The sequence below is a fragment of the Onychostoma macrolepis genome, chromosome 24, assembly GCF_012432095.1.
Source record: "Onychostoma macrolepis isolate SWU-2019 chromosome 24, ASM1243209v1, whole genome shotgun sequence".
Taxonomy (NCBI): domain Eukaryota; kingdom Metazoa; phylum Chordata; class Actinopteri; order Cypriniformes; family Cyprinidae; genus Onychostoma; species Onychostoma macrolepis.
Window position 1 is genome coordinate 25,812,356 of NC_081178.1, and position 15,561 is coordinate 25,827,916.

At 37.1% G+C, this 15,561-nt stretch overlaps 1 protein-coding gene across 1 annotated transcript in view; it reads left to right on the forward strand.

Moving 5' to 3' along the window:
• Window positions 1-15,561, forward strand: part of itgb1a (integrin, beta 1a) — a 39,324-nt gene extending 23,763 nt beyond the window's left edge. The window contains exons 9-16 of the mRNA XM_058765151.1: window positions 843-932; window positions 1,006-1,146; window positions 1,245-1,447; window positions 2,417-2,655; window positions 3,942-4,164; window positions 11,073-11,302; window positions 11,708-11,874; window positions 13,967-15,561. Of these exons, the coding sequence (XP_058621134.1) occupies window positions 843-932; window positions 1,006-1,146; window positions 1,245-1,447; window positions 2,417-2,655; window positions 3,942-4,164; window positions 11,073-11,302; window positions 11,708-11,874; window positions 13,967-14,032 (1,359 nt within the window). The 3' untranslated portion in view covers window positions 14,033-15,561. The remainder of the gene's footprint in view (window positions 1-842; window positions 933-1,005; window positions 1,147-1,244; window positions 1,448-2,416; window positions 2,656-3,941; window positions 4,165-11,072; window positions 11,303-11,707; window positions 11,875-13,966) is intronic.

Below are 15,561 nucleotides of genomic sequence, written 5' to 3' on the forward strand. Positions count from 1 at the left end.
CTTTGTGGTGCTTGTTGGATTCGAACCAATCATAAATGCTCACAAATCATAATAGTATTAAATGCAAGCACGTAACATGTCGTTGCGTGACTTGAGTACTCGAATTATCCCACACAGACAAAAAAAATTATTATTATTATACTTTTAAATATGTCTCAAAATATACAAAACATGGCCAAATAATCAACATTTTCTAAAATGTGTTTCAAAATATATTTACGTAAATATACTCTGTGCTATTTTTGTGCATAATAATAATAATAATGTTTGTTTTGCTATGTTGCATAATAATAATATTTATATATATATATATATATATATATATATATCCATATTTGCATGAATGTAAATGTAGGCTAATGTAAGATTGTAAATGTATTTTCTTGCCCCTGAAATACATTTTAAAATATTTTGTGGTATATGAAGGTAGAAACTAAATATATTCTTAATTTCAAAAATATATTTAACTGTGCTTCACTGTTCACAACATATATTTGGCATATATTTAAAATATATTTTGTCCAGAATTTGACTTTTTGAGGCAAGATATGCTATTACAAAATCCCATAGACTTGCATTGAAAGAGCCATAGCTGGAGACGAGGCTGTGTTACAAATGGATGCGAAACTAAAACTCTGAACAGTTTGAATCCAACTTCTCTGTATTTGGAAAGCCACGAGCCCAAAATAGTTTCCCAGCTTGGAATGATCCGAACGCCAAGGTCATAATTTCAAGTTCCTGTCTACAGTTTAACAGGACTGTTGTAAAACAAACACCCCGAGTCCCTTTGCTGAAGATCCATGGATGTTTTTCTCCGTTTTTGTTTTTTTCTCTTTCCACAGGAACTTAAAAACCTGATCCCCAAGTCTGCCGTGGGGACGCTTTCTGCGAACTCCAGCAATGTTATCAATCTCATTGTTGATGCCTACAATGTGAGTGGATGAAGTTTCTTTCGAAATATCTGCCGTCTTTAAAGGAACTGGCCTGATTTCTGTGTTCTCTCAGTCTCTTTCCTCCGAGGTGATCCTTGAGAACAGTAAGCTTCCTGAAGGAGTGACCATCACCTATCAGTCCCGCTGTAAGAACGGAGTGGTGAATGAGGGAGAGAACGGACGGAAGTGCTCTAACATCTCCATCGGAGACGAGGTGAAGCCACATCAACACCAATGCATCATCCGTCATCCACAGCAGAAACCGCCAGCCTGTTGTTTCTGAGTCGTTTTCTGTTTCCACTGCATTCCCAGGTATCGTTCACCATTAACATCACGGCTCAAGGCTGCCCCAAACAAGGCAAACCTGAAAGCATTAAGATCAAGCCCCTGGGCTTCACCGAGGAGGTGGAGATCATGCTCAACTTCATCTGCGAGTGTGAATGTCACAAACACGGCATCAAGAACAGTGACATGTGTCATAACGGCAACGGGACGTTTGAGTGTGGAGCCTGCAGGTGAGACTGACCTCACCGTTTCATTGCTAAATGACATTTTATGTGTTTTCCCGGAAGGTGAAGCAAAATACTCAGCTTAAAACAATCCTATGTTAAATGTTTTTGAGTCTTTTTATTTATATTTTTAATTAGCTTTCATTTATTTTTAGTCAAATTTTAGTGCTTCAGCTTAAACAAACCTCTGCAACATTTCTCATTGTCATCTATGTTTTTCATACAAGATTATATTAGATATTTGTCAGCTATTTTCAATTAATGAAAATTAGTTTTAATAGTTTTAGTGAACAATAACAACAATGTATATTGCATAAAATGAAGACCACTTTTAAATCCCTTTTTGCACTGAATATCAGCATATTTTCTCACAAAATTCCTATTTACAATAAACAATGAAAATATTAAAAAAAAGTCTTACTGTAACCGTTAATTGTATTGCAATTACTGTAAATGCTTGGACTTTTTCTTTGTAATTCTCATTATCATAATACATTAATTTACTGTAGAATAAAAAAATTAAATCTAGAATGCAATGATTTGTCTATTTCAGCATACATTAAAGATGATACAATGTCAATGAAAATAATGCCACAAAAATTTTAATTTTAAAAATACTGTTTTTGTTGATTTAGGGTTAAATATAACACCGAATTTTTGATGTAAATAATCTTTGTGAAAAAAATACGCCAAAATATGTTATTGCATTTATGTGAACTATTGTTACACTGACTAACATTTTTTTTGTGGGTGTCTTCTGCAAATCATGATAAAAACAAATGATAGTCATTTTGCTTAGAAAAATAATAATTTAATTAAACAGGACACATTCTAATGCACAGAAAAAGTAATAAAGCTGAATTAAACTTGCATTGGTTTGATGCTTGAAAACCCTTTTTCGTTTTTGACCCATAAACATGCAAGCGAGAGACTTTATGTGAGTAAATGTGAGCTGTGTACTCCGTGTCCTCTCAGGTGCAATAAGGGACGTGTGGGCAGGCAGTGTGAATGTCGAAAAGACGAGGTGTCCACCGAAGACCTGGACAAGAACTGCCGCAAGGACAACGGCACGGACATCTGCAGCAATAACGGCGAGTGCGTCTGTGGCACCTGCGAGTGCAAGAAGAGGGACAATCCTGAAGAACGCTACAGCGGCAAATTCTGCGAGTGCGACAACTTCAACTGTGACCGCTCCAATAATAAACTCTGCGGAGGTACTCAAACAGGAAGCTGCTTTCTTTTTAGACCATGCATGTCACCAATACATCACTCGACAGACCGTTAATAGAAGAAAAGCAGCTTGGGTAGCAGAGGAAGACTGTTTGAAATGAGCAGATGAAGGTGGTTAACTGGTCACAATAATGATCTGACAGGTGTTTTAGTGCATTTTCTGCAAATATGGAAAAAAATAAAGGGTCTCAACTTAAATATGTGCAAATTGTCACATGACCAGCAGTTTAATTCCTGTTTGCACCATGAGCAGATAATGGTTTCATCAAAGCTCCAAAACAAAAGGCTAGTAAAGTATGTTAACATAAAGATATGACAAATATTTTTGGTCCACATCATCTTTAAGGCGTCTAGTATTAATATATGAATTCACAATTATTCAGTTTTGTTGAGTGTGGACATAGAATGAGTAATCATGTTGATGGTCACAATAGTGACCAGCGTTGGTTACCCTATTTAAAATGTAATAAGTAGTGTAACTATTTCAATTACTTTATTAAAGTAATGTAACTGATTACATTTGATTACTTTTTGAATACATTTCTAAATTTCTAATGTTTTCAACTGTGAATCATTTTCAAGCTTTTAAAGCAGGCAGGGTTGACCTTACAGTAGCACTCAACACTGATTAATGTCAGACTTTCCAAATCCTTCATCACTTGAATTAGGATTATAATAATTTAATTTAAAGCACAGCCACCACAAAATCAGACTTTAGCACCTCTTTTTACTTTGAGATCGTTCTGAGGTTAAATACAGATTTAAGATATAGTTTATAGCTATGTTACGGTTTTTAAATCAAATTTATGACCTGAAACACTGGAAAAACAGTTAATCTTAAAAAAATAAAGCATACAGATAAACCCAAATAGGAAATAAAACCGTTTTCGAATAGTCACATGTCCTATTCTGTGTCCTACACTCTTGAAACATTGGTGTCTCATATTTTAGAGCAGTTAATGCAATTTTTTTTTTTTTTTTAATAATTAACGATTTTTTTTATCTTAGTATACCTATTCAGTGTTGTATAAGAGTTTTTTAATGTATAATGGTAACCATAGAATGCGATGAAACCTTTTAAAATGGGTTAATAACTGGGATGTATAAAATTTTGATGACTGCAGAAATAATTTAATTTCAGTATACACATGATCCCACCGGTCACCATAAAACACACACATTTCCATATTTATTAATTATTTCAAGATGTTTCAATATCATTTTGATATTTTCATGGATTAAATGGGCTAATGTGGTGTTTTTCCTGCAGGACACGGCCGCTGTGAGTGCAGGGTGTGTATCTGTGACGCTAACTACACGGGAAGCGCCTGCGACTGCTCTCTGGACACCTCCACCTGCTTGGCCTCCAACAAGCAGATCTGTAATGGCCGGGGGATCTGTGAGTGCGGGACCTGCAGGTGCACCGACCCCAAGTTCCAGGGGCCCACCTGTGAGATCTGCCCCACCTGCCCCGGAGTCTGTACTGAGCACAAGTCAGTGGAAAACATGCACACATCTGTGGACACAATGTGTGACATATTAAACTACATTCAGTACATGCGCAGCTTCAGTGATGAATTGTAACACAACATATGATATGCTGCTTACCACTTACACAGCAAAAAAAAATATATATATATATATTTTTTTTTTTTTTTAATAATTAACGATTTTTTATCTTAGTATACCTATTCAGTGTTGTATAAGAGTTTTTAATGTATAATGGTAACCATAGAATGCGATGAAACCTTTTAAAATGGGTTAATAACTGGGATGTATAAAATTTTGATGACTGCAGAAATAATTTAATTTCAGTATACACATGATCCCACGGTCACCATAAAACACACACATTTCCATATTTATTAATTATTTCAAGATGTTTCAATATCATTTTGATATTTTCATGGATTAAATGGGCTAATGTGGTGTTTTTCCTGCAGGACACGGCCGCTGTGAGTGCAGGGTGTGTATCTGTGGCGCTAACTACACGGGAAGCGCCTGCGACTGCTCTCTGGACACCTCCACCTGCTTGGCCTCCAACAAGCAGATCTGTAATGGCCGGGGGATCTGTGAGTGCGGGACCTGCAGGTGCACCGACCCCAAGTTCCAGGGGCCCACCTGTGAGATCTGCCCCACCTGCCCCGGAGTCTGTACTGAGCACAAGTCAGTGGAAAACATGCACACATCTGTGGACACAATGTGTGACATATTAAACTACATTCAGTACATGCGCAGCTTCAGTGATGAATTGTAACACAACATATGATATGCTGCTTACCACTTACACAGCAAAAAAAAATATATATATATATATATATTTTTTTTTTTTTTTCTTCTTTTTTTTTCTGTCCAAAATAGATATAATATATGCTAAATATATGGTGTAAACAGAACAGTTATAAAATGCACTGCAAGTGGTAAGAAAGTACATTCCAAATCTTAAAATACATTTAGCAAAATATGTTTTTTAAAATATATAAACTAAACAGTTCATTCAAACAATTATTTATAGCATATATTAAAGATAATAGAATATCAATGTCGTAGTAAAAAAAGAAAATTCAAAATAGTTTCATATTTCTTTTATTTTTAGGATGAAAAATGATGCAAGCAGAAATGTGTCTTTTTGGATATTAGTTGGGTAAACATAGATATGTAAAATTGTGATTCCACTTGATAAAAATGAAAAAATAAAAATAAAAAACACAATATGGTGAAATATTATTACAATTTAAAATACATTTTTTCAATGAGAATATCTGTTAAACTGTAATGTATTTCTGTGATGCACAGCTGTATTTTCAGCATCATTACTGCAGTCTTCAGTGTCACATGATCTTCAGAAATCATTCTAATATACTGATTTGCTGCTCAACGAACATTTCTGATTATTATCAATGAGTGTATTTACATGCACCCTCTTAATGCGATTATAATGAGATTTTGACAATATTGCGATTAATCTTTACCTCATGTAAACGCAATACTTCGATCTAAATAATGCGATTAAGCTCATAATCGCAGCAAGCATAATCGTATTAACATAGGTGGCGTACGCCGATTTTAATCGAAATATACAGGCATGTAAACACCTTAATTGCAGTATTTCCGCTCTGACCAAAGTGCGCATGCGCATGTGACATACATGAATGACGTGACACGCACCTGTAATAATATGCAGATTAAAAACAATGGCGGGGAAGAAAGCATCGCATTCTGAGGAAAACACAACTGACGTTAGCTGACACCAGTCTCTGCCCTTACCAAAAAGTAGCATACATCAATGTGTATGTGACTCATATAAAATATTACATGCATGCACAGTTTTAAGGCAGCTTTAATCTGACCACGACATTGCATGCACATAGTTTATTTTGCGCTTTGATATGAAATGATACGGGCTACAGCGCGCGCCATGTAAAAAAAAAACGCAGGACACACAGATGGGGGAAGCGCTCGTGAAGCTCAGACAGCGCGGATTTCGGACAGCACTGCCTAGCATCCATCTGGCGAATCTCTACCCAACAAAACGGACGAACTCTTTCTGCTCTCCCGGACAAATAAGGATTTCTCACACTCTGCTGCTCTGTGTTTCATGGAAACCTGGCTGAATTACGCCATTCCGGACAGCGAGTTAAGTCTGCCGGGCTTTCAGCTGTTTAGAGCGGACCGCGACGCAGAATCAACGGGGATATCGCACGACGGCGGGACATGTTTTTACAAGAATGAGAGGTGGTGTACAGATGTAACTGTGTTAAAGAAGATGTGCTGTTCCGGTCTAGAAGTGCTTTTCATTAACTGCAAGCCTTTCTACTCGTCGCGGGAGTTTTGCTCGTTCATTCTCATGCGTGTTTACATTCCTCCGCAAGTGCACGTGAGCTCAGCTTTACAGAAACTCACTGATCTGATCACAGAGACTGAGCAACAACACCCGGACTCTATTTTAATCATTCTCGGGCACTTTAATAAAGCAAATCTCTCCGCTGAACTGCCAAAGTAGAGACAGCATGTTACATGTCCCACCAGAGACAGTAATATATTGGATCACTGTTACACAGCAATAAAAGATGGATATCACTCTGTCCCACGGGCAGCTTTAGGACTCTCTGATCACTGTTTGGTTCATCTTATACTGACCTACAGGCAGAAACTGAAATCTGCTAAACCTGTTTTAAGGACTGTTAAAAGATGGACTAATGAAGCAGAGTGGGATTTACAAGCCTGTTTCTTTCTCAGTGATTGGAGTGTTTTTGAAGCTGCTGCCACTAATCTGGATGAGCTCACAGAGACTGTAACATCATATATCAGTTTCTGTGAAGATATGTGCATTCCTACCAGGACTCATCTAACTTACAACAATGACAAACCATGGTTCACTGCAAAACTCAGACAGCTCCGTCAGGCCAAAGAAGAGCTTACAGGAAGGGGGACAAAGTCTTGTATAAACAGGCCAAATACACACTGGAAAAGGAAATCAGAGTGGCAAAGAGGAATTATTCTGAAAAAAATAAGGATTCAATTCTCTTCCAGTGACTCAGCATCAGTGTGGAAAGGTCTGAAAGAGATCACCAACTACAAGACACCATCCCCCAGCACTGTGGAGAATCAACAACTGGCAGACGATCTGAATGTGTTCTACTGCACATTTGAAAAAGCACCCCACACCCACCCTGAACACCTCTCCACACAACCATTTACACCTCCAGCAACCCCCATCTCCCCCATACCTGCAATTCAGATCAGAGAAGACGATGTGCGCCAGGTCTTCCGGAAGCAGAAAAGAAAAAAAGCACCAGGCCCAGATTGTGTTACACCAGTCTGTCTGCAATCCTGCGCTGACCAGCTGGCCCCCATCTTCACACAGATCTTCAACAGATCACTGGAGCTGTGTGAAGTCCATTCATGCTTCAAATGCTCCACCATCATCCCCATCCCAAAGAAATCCAAAATTACAGGACTAAATGACTACAGGCCTGTGGCTCTAACGTCTGTGGTCATGAAGTCTTTTGAAAAACTGGTGCTGGCCCACCTGAAGGACATTACTGGACCCTTATTGGATCCTCTTCAGTTTGCCCACAGAACAAACAGGTCTGTGGAACGATGCAGTCAACATGGGACTGCATTATATTCTGCAACATCTAGATCAGGGTTCCTCAAATCTTTCCCTGGAGGGCCAATCTGCTACAGAGTTTAGCTCCAACCCTGATCAAACTCACCTACCTGTGATTTTCTAATGATCTTGAAGACACTGATTAGCATGCTCAGGTGTGTTTGATTAGGGTTAGCGCTAAACTCTGCAGGGAAGTGGATCTCGTGGGCCAGATTTGAGAATCCCTGATCTAGACAGACCAGGGACTTATGTGAGGATCCTGTTTGTGGACTTCAGCTCGGCCTTTAACACTATCATTCCAAACCTCCTCCTGCCCAAACTAACTCAGCTCTCTGTGCCCACCTCCGTGTGTCAGTGGATCACCAGCTTCCTGACAGACAGGCAGCAGCTAGTGAGGCTGAGAAAATACACATCCAGCACTCGTACGATCAGCACTGGAGTTCCTCAGGGCTGCGTTCTCTCCCCACTGCTCTTCTCCCTGTACGCCAACAACTGCACATCTAAAGACCTCTCTGTCAAGCTCCTGAAGTTTGCAGATGACATCACACTTATCGGCCTCGTTCAGGACGGCGACGAGTCTGCTTACAGACAAGAGGTTAAAGAGCTTACTGTCTGGTGCAGTCTTAACAACCTGGAACTCAACCCGCTCAAAACTGTGGAGATGATTGTGGATTTATATATACAGTATCTCACAGAAGTGAGTACACCCCTCACATTTTTGTAAATATTTTATTATATCTTTTCATGTGACAACACTGACGAAATGACACTTTGCTACAATGTAAAGTAGTGAGTGTACAGCAGCTCGTATAACAGTGTAAATTTGCTGTCTCCTCAAAATAACTCAACACACAGCCATTAATGTCTAAACCGCTGGCCACAAAAGTGAGTACACCCCTAAGTGAAAATGTCCAAATTGGGCCCAAAGTGTCAATATTTTGTGTGGCCACCATTATTTTCCAGCACTGCCTTAACCCTCTTGGGCATGGAGTTCACCAGAGCTTCACAGGTTGCCTCTGGAGTCCTCCTAAATCAGCTAAATCAGCATACTATCATCTCAAAAACATTGCAAGAATTAGATGTTTTGTTTCCAGTCAGGAAACCAGCAGGGTGGATTATTGTAATGGTCTCCTCACCGGCCTTCCTAAGAAGACCATTAGCTCATCCAGAACGCTGCTGCCAGGATTCTGACTAGAACCAGAACATTTGAGCATATCACACCAGTCCTCAGGTCCTTACACTGGCTTCCAATTACATTTAGGATTGATTTTAAAGTACTTTTACTCGTTTATAAATCTCTCAATAGCCTAGGACCTAAATACATTGGAGATATACTCACTGAATATAAATCATTAGGATCGAGTCAGTTAGAAATACCAAGGGTTTACACTAAACAAGGGGAGTCCGCTTTTATCTATTATGCCGCCCACAGTTGGAACCAGCTTCCAGAAGAGATCAGATGTGCTAAAACATTAGCCACATTTAAATCCAGACTCAAAACTCATCTGTTTAGCTGTGCATTTGTTGAATGAGCACTGTGCTGTGGATCATGCTCTGCTTCAGTATGTCACAGTACATGTTGACATTCATGGTTCCCTCAATGAACTGTAGCTCCCCAGTGCCGGCAGCACTCATGCAACCCCATACCATGACACTCCCACCACCATGCTTGACTGTAGGCAAGACACACTTGTCTTTGTACTCCTCACCTGGTTGCCGCCACACACGCTTGACACCATCTGAACCAAATACGTTTATCTTGGTCTCATCAGACCACAGGACATGGTTCCAGTAATCCATGTCCTTACTCTGCTTGTCTTCAGCAAACTGTTTGCAGGCTTTCTTGTGCATCATCTTTAGAAGAGGCTTCCTTCTGGGACGACAGCCATGCAGACCAATTTGATGCAGTGTGCAGCGCTGATCTGAGCACTGACAGACTGACCCACCACCCCTTCAACCTCTGCAGCAATGCTGGCAGCACTCATACGTCTATTTCCCAAACACAACCTCTGGATATGATGCTGAGCACATGCACTCAACTTCTTTGGTCGACCATGGTGAAGCCTGTTCAGAGTGGAACCTGTCCTTTTAAACCGCTGTATGGTCTTGGCCACCGTGCTGCAGCTCAGTTTCAGTGTCTTGGCAATCTTCTTATAGCCTACACCATCTTTATGTAGAGCAACAATTCTTTTTTTCAGATCCTCAGAGTGTTCTTTGCCATGAAGTGCCATGTTGAACTTCCAGTGACCAGTATGAGAGAGTGAGAGCGATAACATCAAATTTAACACACCTGCTCCCCATTCACACCTGAAAATTTGTAACACTAACGAGTCACATGACACCGGGAAGAGAAAATGGCTAATTGGGCCCAATTTGGACATTTTCACTTAAGGGTGTACTCACTTTTGTGGCCAGCGGTTTAAACAATGGCTGTGTGTTGAGTTATTTTGAGGGGACAGCAAATTTACACTGTTATACAAGCTGTACACTCACTACTTTACATTGTAGCAAAGTGTCATTTCTTCAGTGTTGTCACATGAAAAGATATAATAAAATATTTACAAAAATGTGAGGGGTGTACTCACTTCTGTGAGATACTGTACATGTATATATACAGTATATATATGTTTTGCCAGTTTTTGAATATTTTAAATTATATTTTCAGATTTGTATTCATTATTATTTTTTATTGTTATTATTTGCTCTATGGGCAACTATTGTGGTATTAGTACAGTTAGTAGAGTTTTTGGTAACACTTTATTTTAAGGTGTCCTTGTTACACGTTACATTGTAATTACAATACATTATGCATAATTACATGCAAGTAACCCTAAACCAAACCCTAATCCTAATCCTAGCCATATAATAAGTACATATAGTCAATACATTTTTTTCCCTCCTATGTATTTGGTGTATTTTGAGTATTTATATGTGTGTGTTAAGTGTTGTATATGTGAAGCACCATGAAAGTCTGAATTAATTGCCCCAAGGGGATTAATAAAGCTCTAAACTAATATTACTCAGTACTTCAATGTATAATTATACTGTAAAAAGGACACCTTACAATAAAGTTTAAGGTTAAAATAAAGTAACCTTAAAATAAAGTGTAACCGAGTTTGTTATCATTTGTCAATATCAGCCCTGTTTCTTTGCAGAGTTTGTAAGTTATGCAATGCTGCCATTTATATATCTTTGCCTTTAGCTGTGTGGAAAAAAACCCCGCCATCCTAAGTAGGTTTCACAATCCACACTTGAACTCACGGTGTTAACGGCTCTTTCCTGTTACAGGGAGTGTGTGCAGTGCCGGGCGTTTGGCACAGGAGAGAAGAAAGACACTTGTGAGAGAGACTGTAGCTACTTCAACCTCATCAAGGTGAAGGACAGAGATAAACTCCCTCAGCCGGTGCAGGCCTTCCCCCTCATGCACTGCAAGGAGAGAGACGCCAACGACTGCTGGTTCTACTACACCTACGCCGTCAACAACACGGAGAAGGAGGTCCATGTGGTGGAGACTTTAGGTGAGGCTTCGCATCAATACAAAGAAGAGTTTCAAGTTTCCTTTATCTTGGGATAAAGCTGAATAAATAAGCTTTCCATTGATGTATGGTTTGTTAGGATAGAACAATATTTGGCCGAGATACAACTATTTGAAAAATCTTTTGAAAAAAATGTGAAAATCTGGAATCTGAGGGTTCAAAAAAATCTAAATAATGAGAAAATCGCCTTTAAAGTTGTCCTTTAAAGTTTAAAGTCCTTAGCAATGCATATTACTGATCAAAAATTAAGTTTTAATATATTTACAGTAGGAAATTTACAAAATATCTTCATGGAACATGATCTTTACTTAACATCCTAATGATTTTTGGCATAAAAGAAAAATGTATAATTTTGGACCATACAATGTATTGTGCTTGGTTTGGCAGAGTGTCCGGCGGGTCCTGACATCATTCCCATCGTAGCGGGCGTGGTCACAGGCATCGTTCTGATTGGTCTAGCTCTGCTCCTGATCTGGAAGCTGCTCATGATCATTCACGACCGCCGCGAGTTCGCCAAGTTTGAGAAGGAGAAGATGAACGCCAAGTGGGACACGGTATGAAAAAAAAAGCTTTTAAACTGGACCAAGAAATCTTTTATTTGAGCTTGTGCCTTAAAACTTGAAGTTTTGTTTTTAATCTTTCCACAATTCCAAGATTGTTTCATCAGAAGTGTTCTTTTCCGCTTTATGAGCGCTCCGTTTTAGGAGAGCCGTCTGGATTTTAGGGCAGCTGTGGAAGTAAAGCAAAGGCTTCTGGATTTTCAGGGCCTGGTTTTTCTGGGTGTGTCGTGGGCAGCTGCGGTCATTCAGTCAGGATGATGCACTGCTGCCCTCTGCTGGCTCGCTTTCTGAGCAGATCTGTGTGCACACGTGAAAAAGAAGTGCACTTAATTGTACTGAATGAGCCCTTGTAGTGTACTTCAATTCTCAAAAGTATATTTTTAAAATCTGTAGATAACCTTGCAGATAATATAATTTTAATGAAATAAAAGACCACATAGAGACACTTTCATGAATGTTTAACACACTTTTGTAATAAATTTAAAAACACTTTTTAAATAATTGTTTTAATCATCTTTTTGTCATGCTTTAAAGAAATACACTTGATTTTAATTATAATTTTAACTGTAGTGTTATTCAACATTACATTTATGGTTAATATATATTAAATGTACTAAATTACAACTCTGTAATTACAAATATATTTAAATACATGACATTCATGTTTCAGTGGAAATGCGTTTGAAGTATTTTAGTTCACCATTAATGTTTGTGCACTTTAACTATATTTCAAAGGCTACAGAAGTAATTATGAAATTACACATAAAGATGTAAAACCTTACTAACTGCATGTAATATATATTTAATCTGTAATACATTTTTATCTAGTTGCAAATAACATTGTTCGACAGTGTCCGAAAATATTACATTCAGTTCACACTAGTAAATTAATTTAAACATATATTATTGCCATAATAAATAGGCTAAAGTATGCAGAAGTGTATGTCTTTTCACAAGGGCATTCTTAGGCAAGTGCAGTTTGAAATCTGCTGATTCACAGGGAATGTGGTGTGACGGTATTTAAGCTATTTATTCAGTGTTGTTGAAACCTGATTAGGATGTGTTTAGAGCAGAAAGTCCAACTTTATCAAAAAGTCTTTATAACCAGTGTAATTTACTTAAATATTTTGTATTCTAATTCATAAGATTCATTGTTAATACATTATTAAATTTTGTATAATAATTTATAAGATAAATAGTTGATTTCTGAATTATTAAGTTAATCAAAGTGAAATGGAACTTCAGACTTAAATACAAGGTTTTTAGTGGCAGCTGATGGGATAAAAGACTCATTTATTTTTCTGGGCATTTATTGTTTTATTTTATTTTATTTTTTATTTTAATTTTTTTGTTAAACCTTCTATTCCATCTTCATTTACACTACATATGCATGCTTTGGCTCCTTTTCCCTTGATGCTCATGAAATCTTCTTTCCGTCTCTCTATGATCTCCATCCTTGTTATTCTCCATTTGTTGTCCATAATTTCAGCTCTTCTTTTGCTTCATCTGTGGTTGATCTGTTGTCTGTCCCTGTCCACTCTCAGACAGAGAATCCAATTTACAAGAGCCCTATTAATAAATTCAGGAACCCAAACTATGGACGTAAAGCTGTGGCTCTATAAGTTTGTATACCTCTCCTCTCTCTGCATGGCCTTTTTCTGTGTGTGTGTGTGTGTGTGTGTGTGTGTGTGTGTGTGTGTGTGTGTTTCTGTACCTGACCACCATTCATTATATATATAATATTCCATCCTTGATATCTTAAAATCTTGATATATTTATAAAGTGAAGTGTTTATGATATTACTCACTAATCAGCTACAGCATGAGCATCTGACAGTGCTGTGTCATATTTAATGAGCGTTTCACTGAATAATTTGGTTTTCTTCACTGGATATTAATACGTTCATTAAAATATATATAAGTAATATATAGCTGCATGTGTTGATTTTTTTTTTTTTTTTACCTTTTTAATTCAAGGTTTATTGCACTTTCTTGGGGTGTAAATGCATTTAGATGACACGTAGAAGCTGAATTGTGCTGTATATTTGTTTCTTAGTTTTAAAATCTGATTTTTGTGTATTTCTCAGGGAGAGAACCCCATCTACAAGAGTGCCGTCACAACTGTGATCAACCCCAAATATGAAGGCAAATAATGGACATGGGAATCACATGTGAATGTTTTGGAAGGGATAGGTTTGCAGATATCCTCAGTTTTCCTTTAAATTGTTTATTTTCTCATTGTATGTCATTCTTTTAGAACAGTATTGTAGCTTTGTAGCAGTATTTTATGATGGACTGGCTGCTTCTCGTCCCTTGCAAACGTGTACAATTTGTATAGTCTTTTTATCTACATCAGTTTTTCTTCTTTTAAACCCTGTGTACATTCACACATTCGCTCTTTTCAAACTGAACAGATATTTGTGCCTTTGCATCAAGTGCAATGGGATCTTTGAATCCCACCCCAAAAATTGTAAAAACTCATCAAATGCCATTTAAAATCATCATATGAATTTTTGTTTATATTCTATCTTGTTCTTTCTGCATTCAAACTTCTTCAACAGTCATATGTTGGCATAACAAACTATCTGACCGTTGTGATGTGATTTTCTTTTTTTTTTTTTTTTGGGCTGATGTAAGTTTGGTTTGATATGCTAATAATCTATGCATATTCATTTACTGTCAGACGCATCTTGCATTACATGCCAAAAACATCTTAGATTTTAGTGTTTGCAACTTATTTCCCACTTATTGTTGCTCTTAGAAAATCATTATGGCACATGTCTTGCGTTCAGCTGAAAATGTCTGTGTATTTTATATGTTATGAAGGATTATTTGTTGAATTATTATGTGGCTCTTGATGAGTATCAGTGTATTCAGGTGGTATCCTGTAGTTTGTAGCCAAATGTCCTTAAACCGCTCATTAGAAATGAGCACAATTATTGATACAGATTTCAAATATGTTTCCAGTTAGTATATTTTAAATTAGTGCTGTCAAATGATTAATCGCGATTAATCGCATCCAAAATAAAAGTTTTTGTTTACATAATATATGTATGTGTACTGTATTTATTTATTATGTATATATAAATACACACACATACAGTATATATTTTGAAAATATTTGTATGTATACACATTTATATATTTATATTATTATATGCTATAATATATATATATAAATAAATATTTAATATATAAACATAACATTTTTCTTAAATGTATTTATATATACACATAATAAATACACACAGTATACACTTATATATTATGTAAACAAAAACTTTTATTTTGGATGTGATTAATCGTTTGACAGCACTATTTTAAATGGGGAAAAGGATGTTGTAATTTGCATATTTGAAATCAGAGATTAAGCTCTTTGTTAGGACAATTATCTTGAAAAAAGAAGAATTAGAGTGTAGTTTTGTGTTCAGATGTTCATATCATATGCTCAAAGGTACAACAACCCTTTAATTTGAATTATTTTAACAATGTAATCAGGAGATGCAGTCATTTAAATCTACAGGAATGCTTAATGTAATAAATGTCAAGATGAAGGATGATAAAAAGATGGCCTGCCACAACACCCAATCTACTAGCTTGAGTAGCTTTTTTTAAGTGCCTTTTTCTGGTTTTCTCAATATTGCAATTTTGAATTTATTTATTAAAACAAAATCTAAAAGAC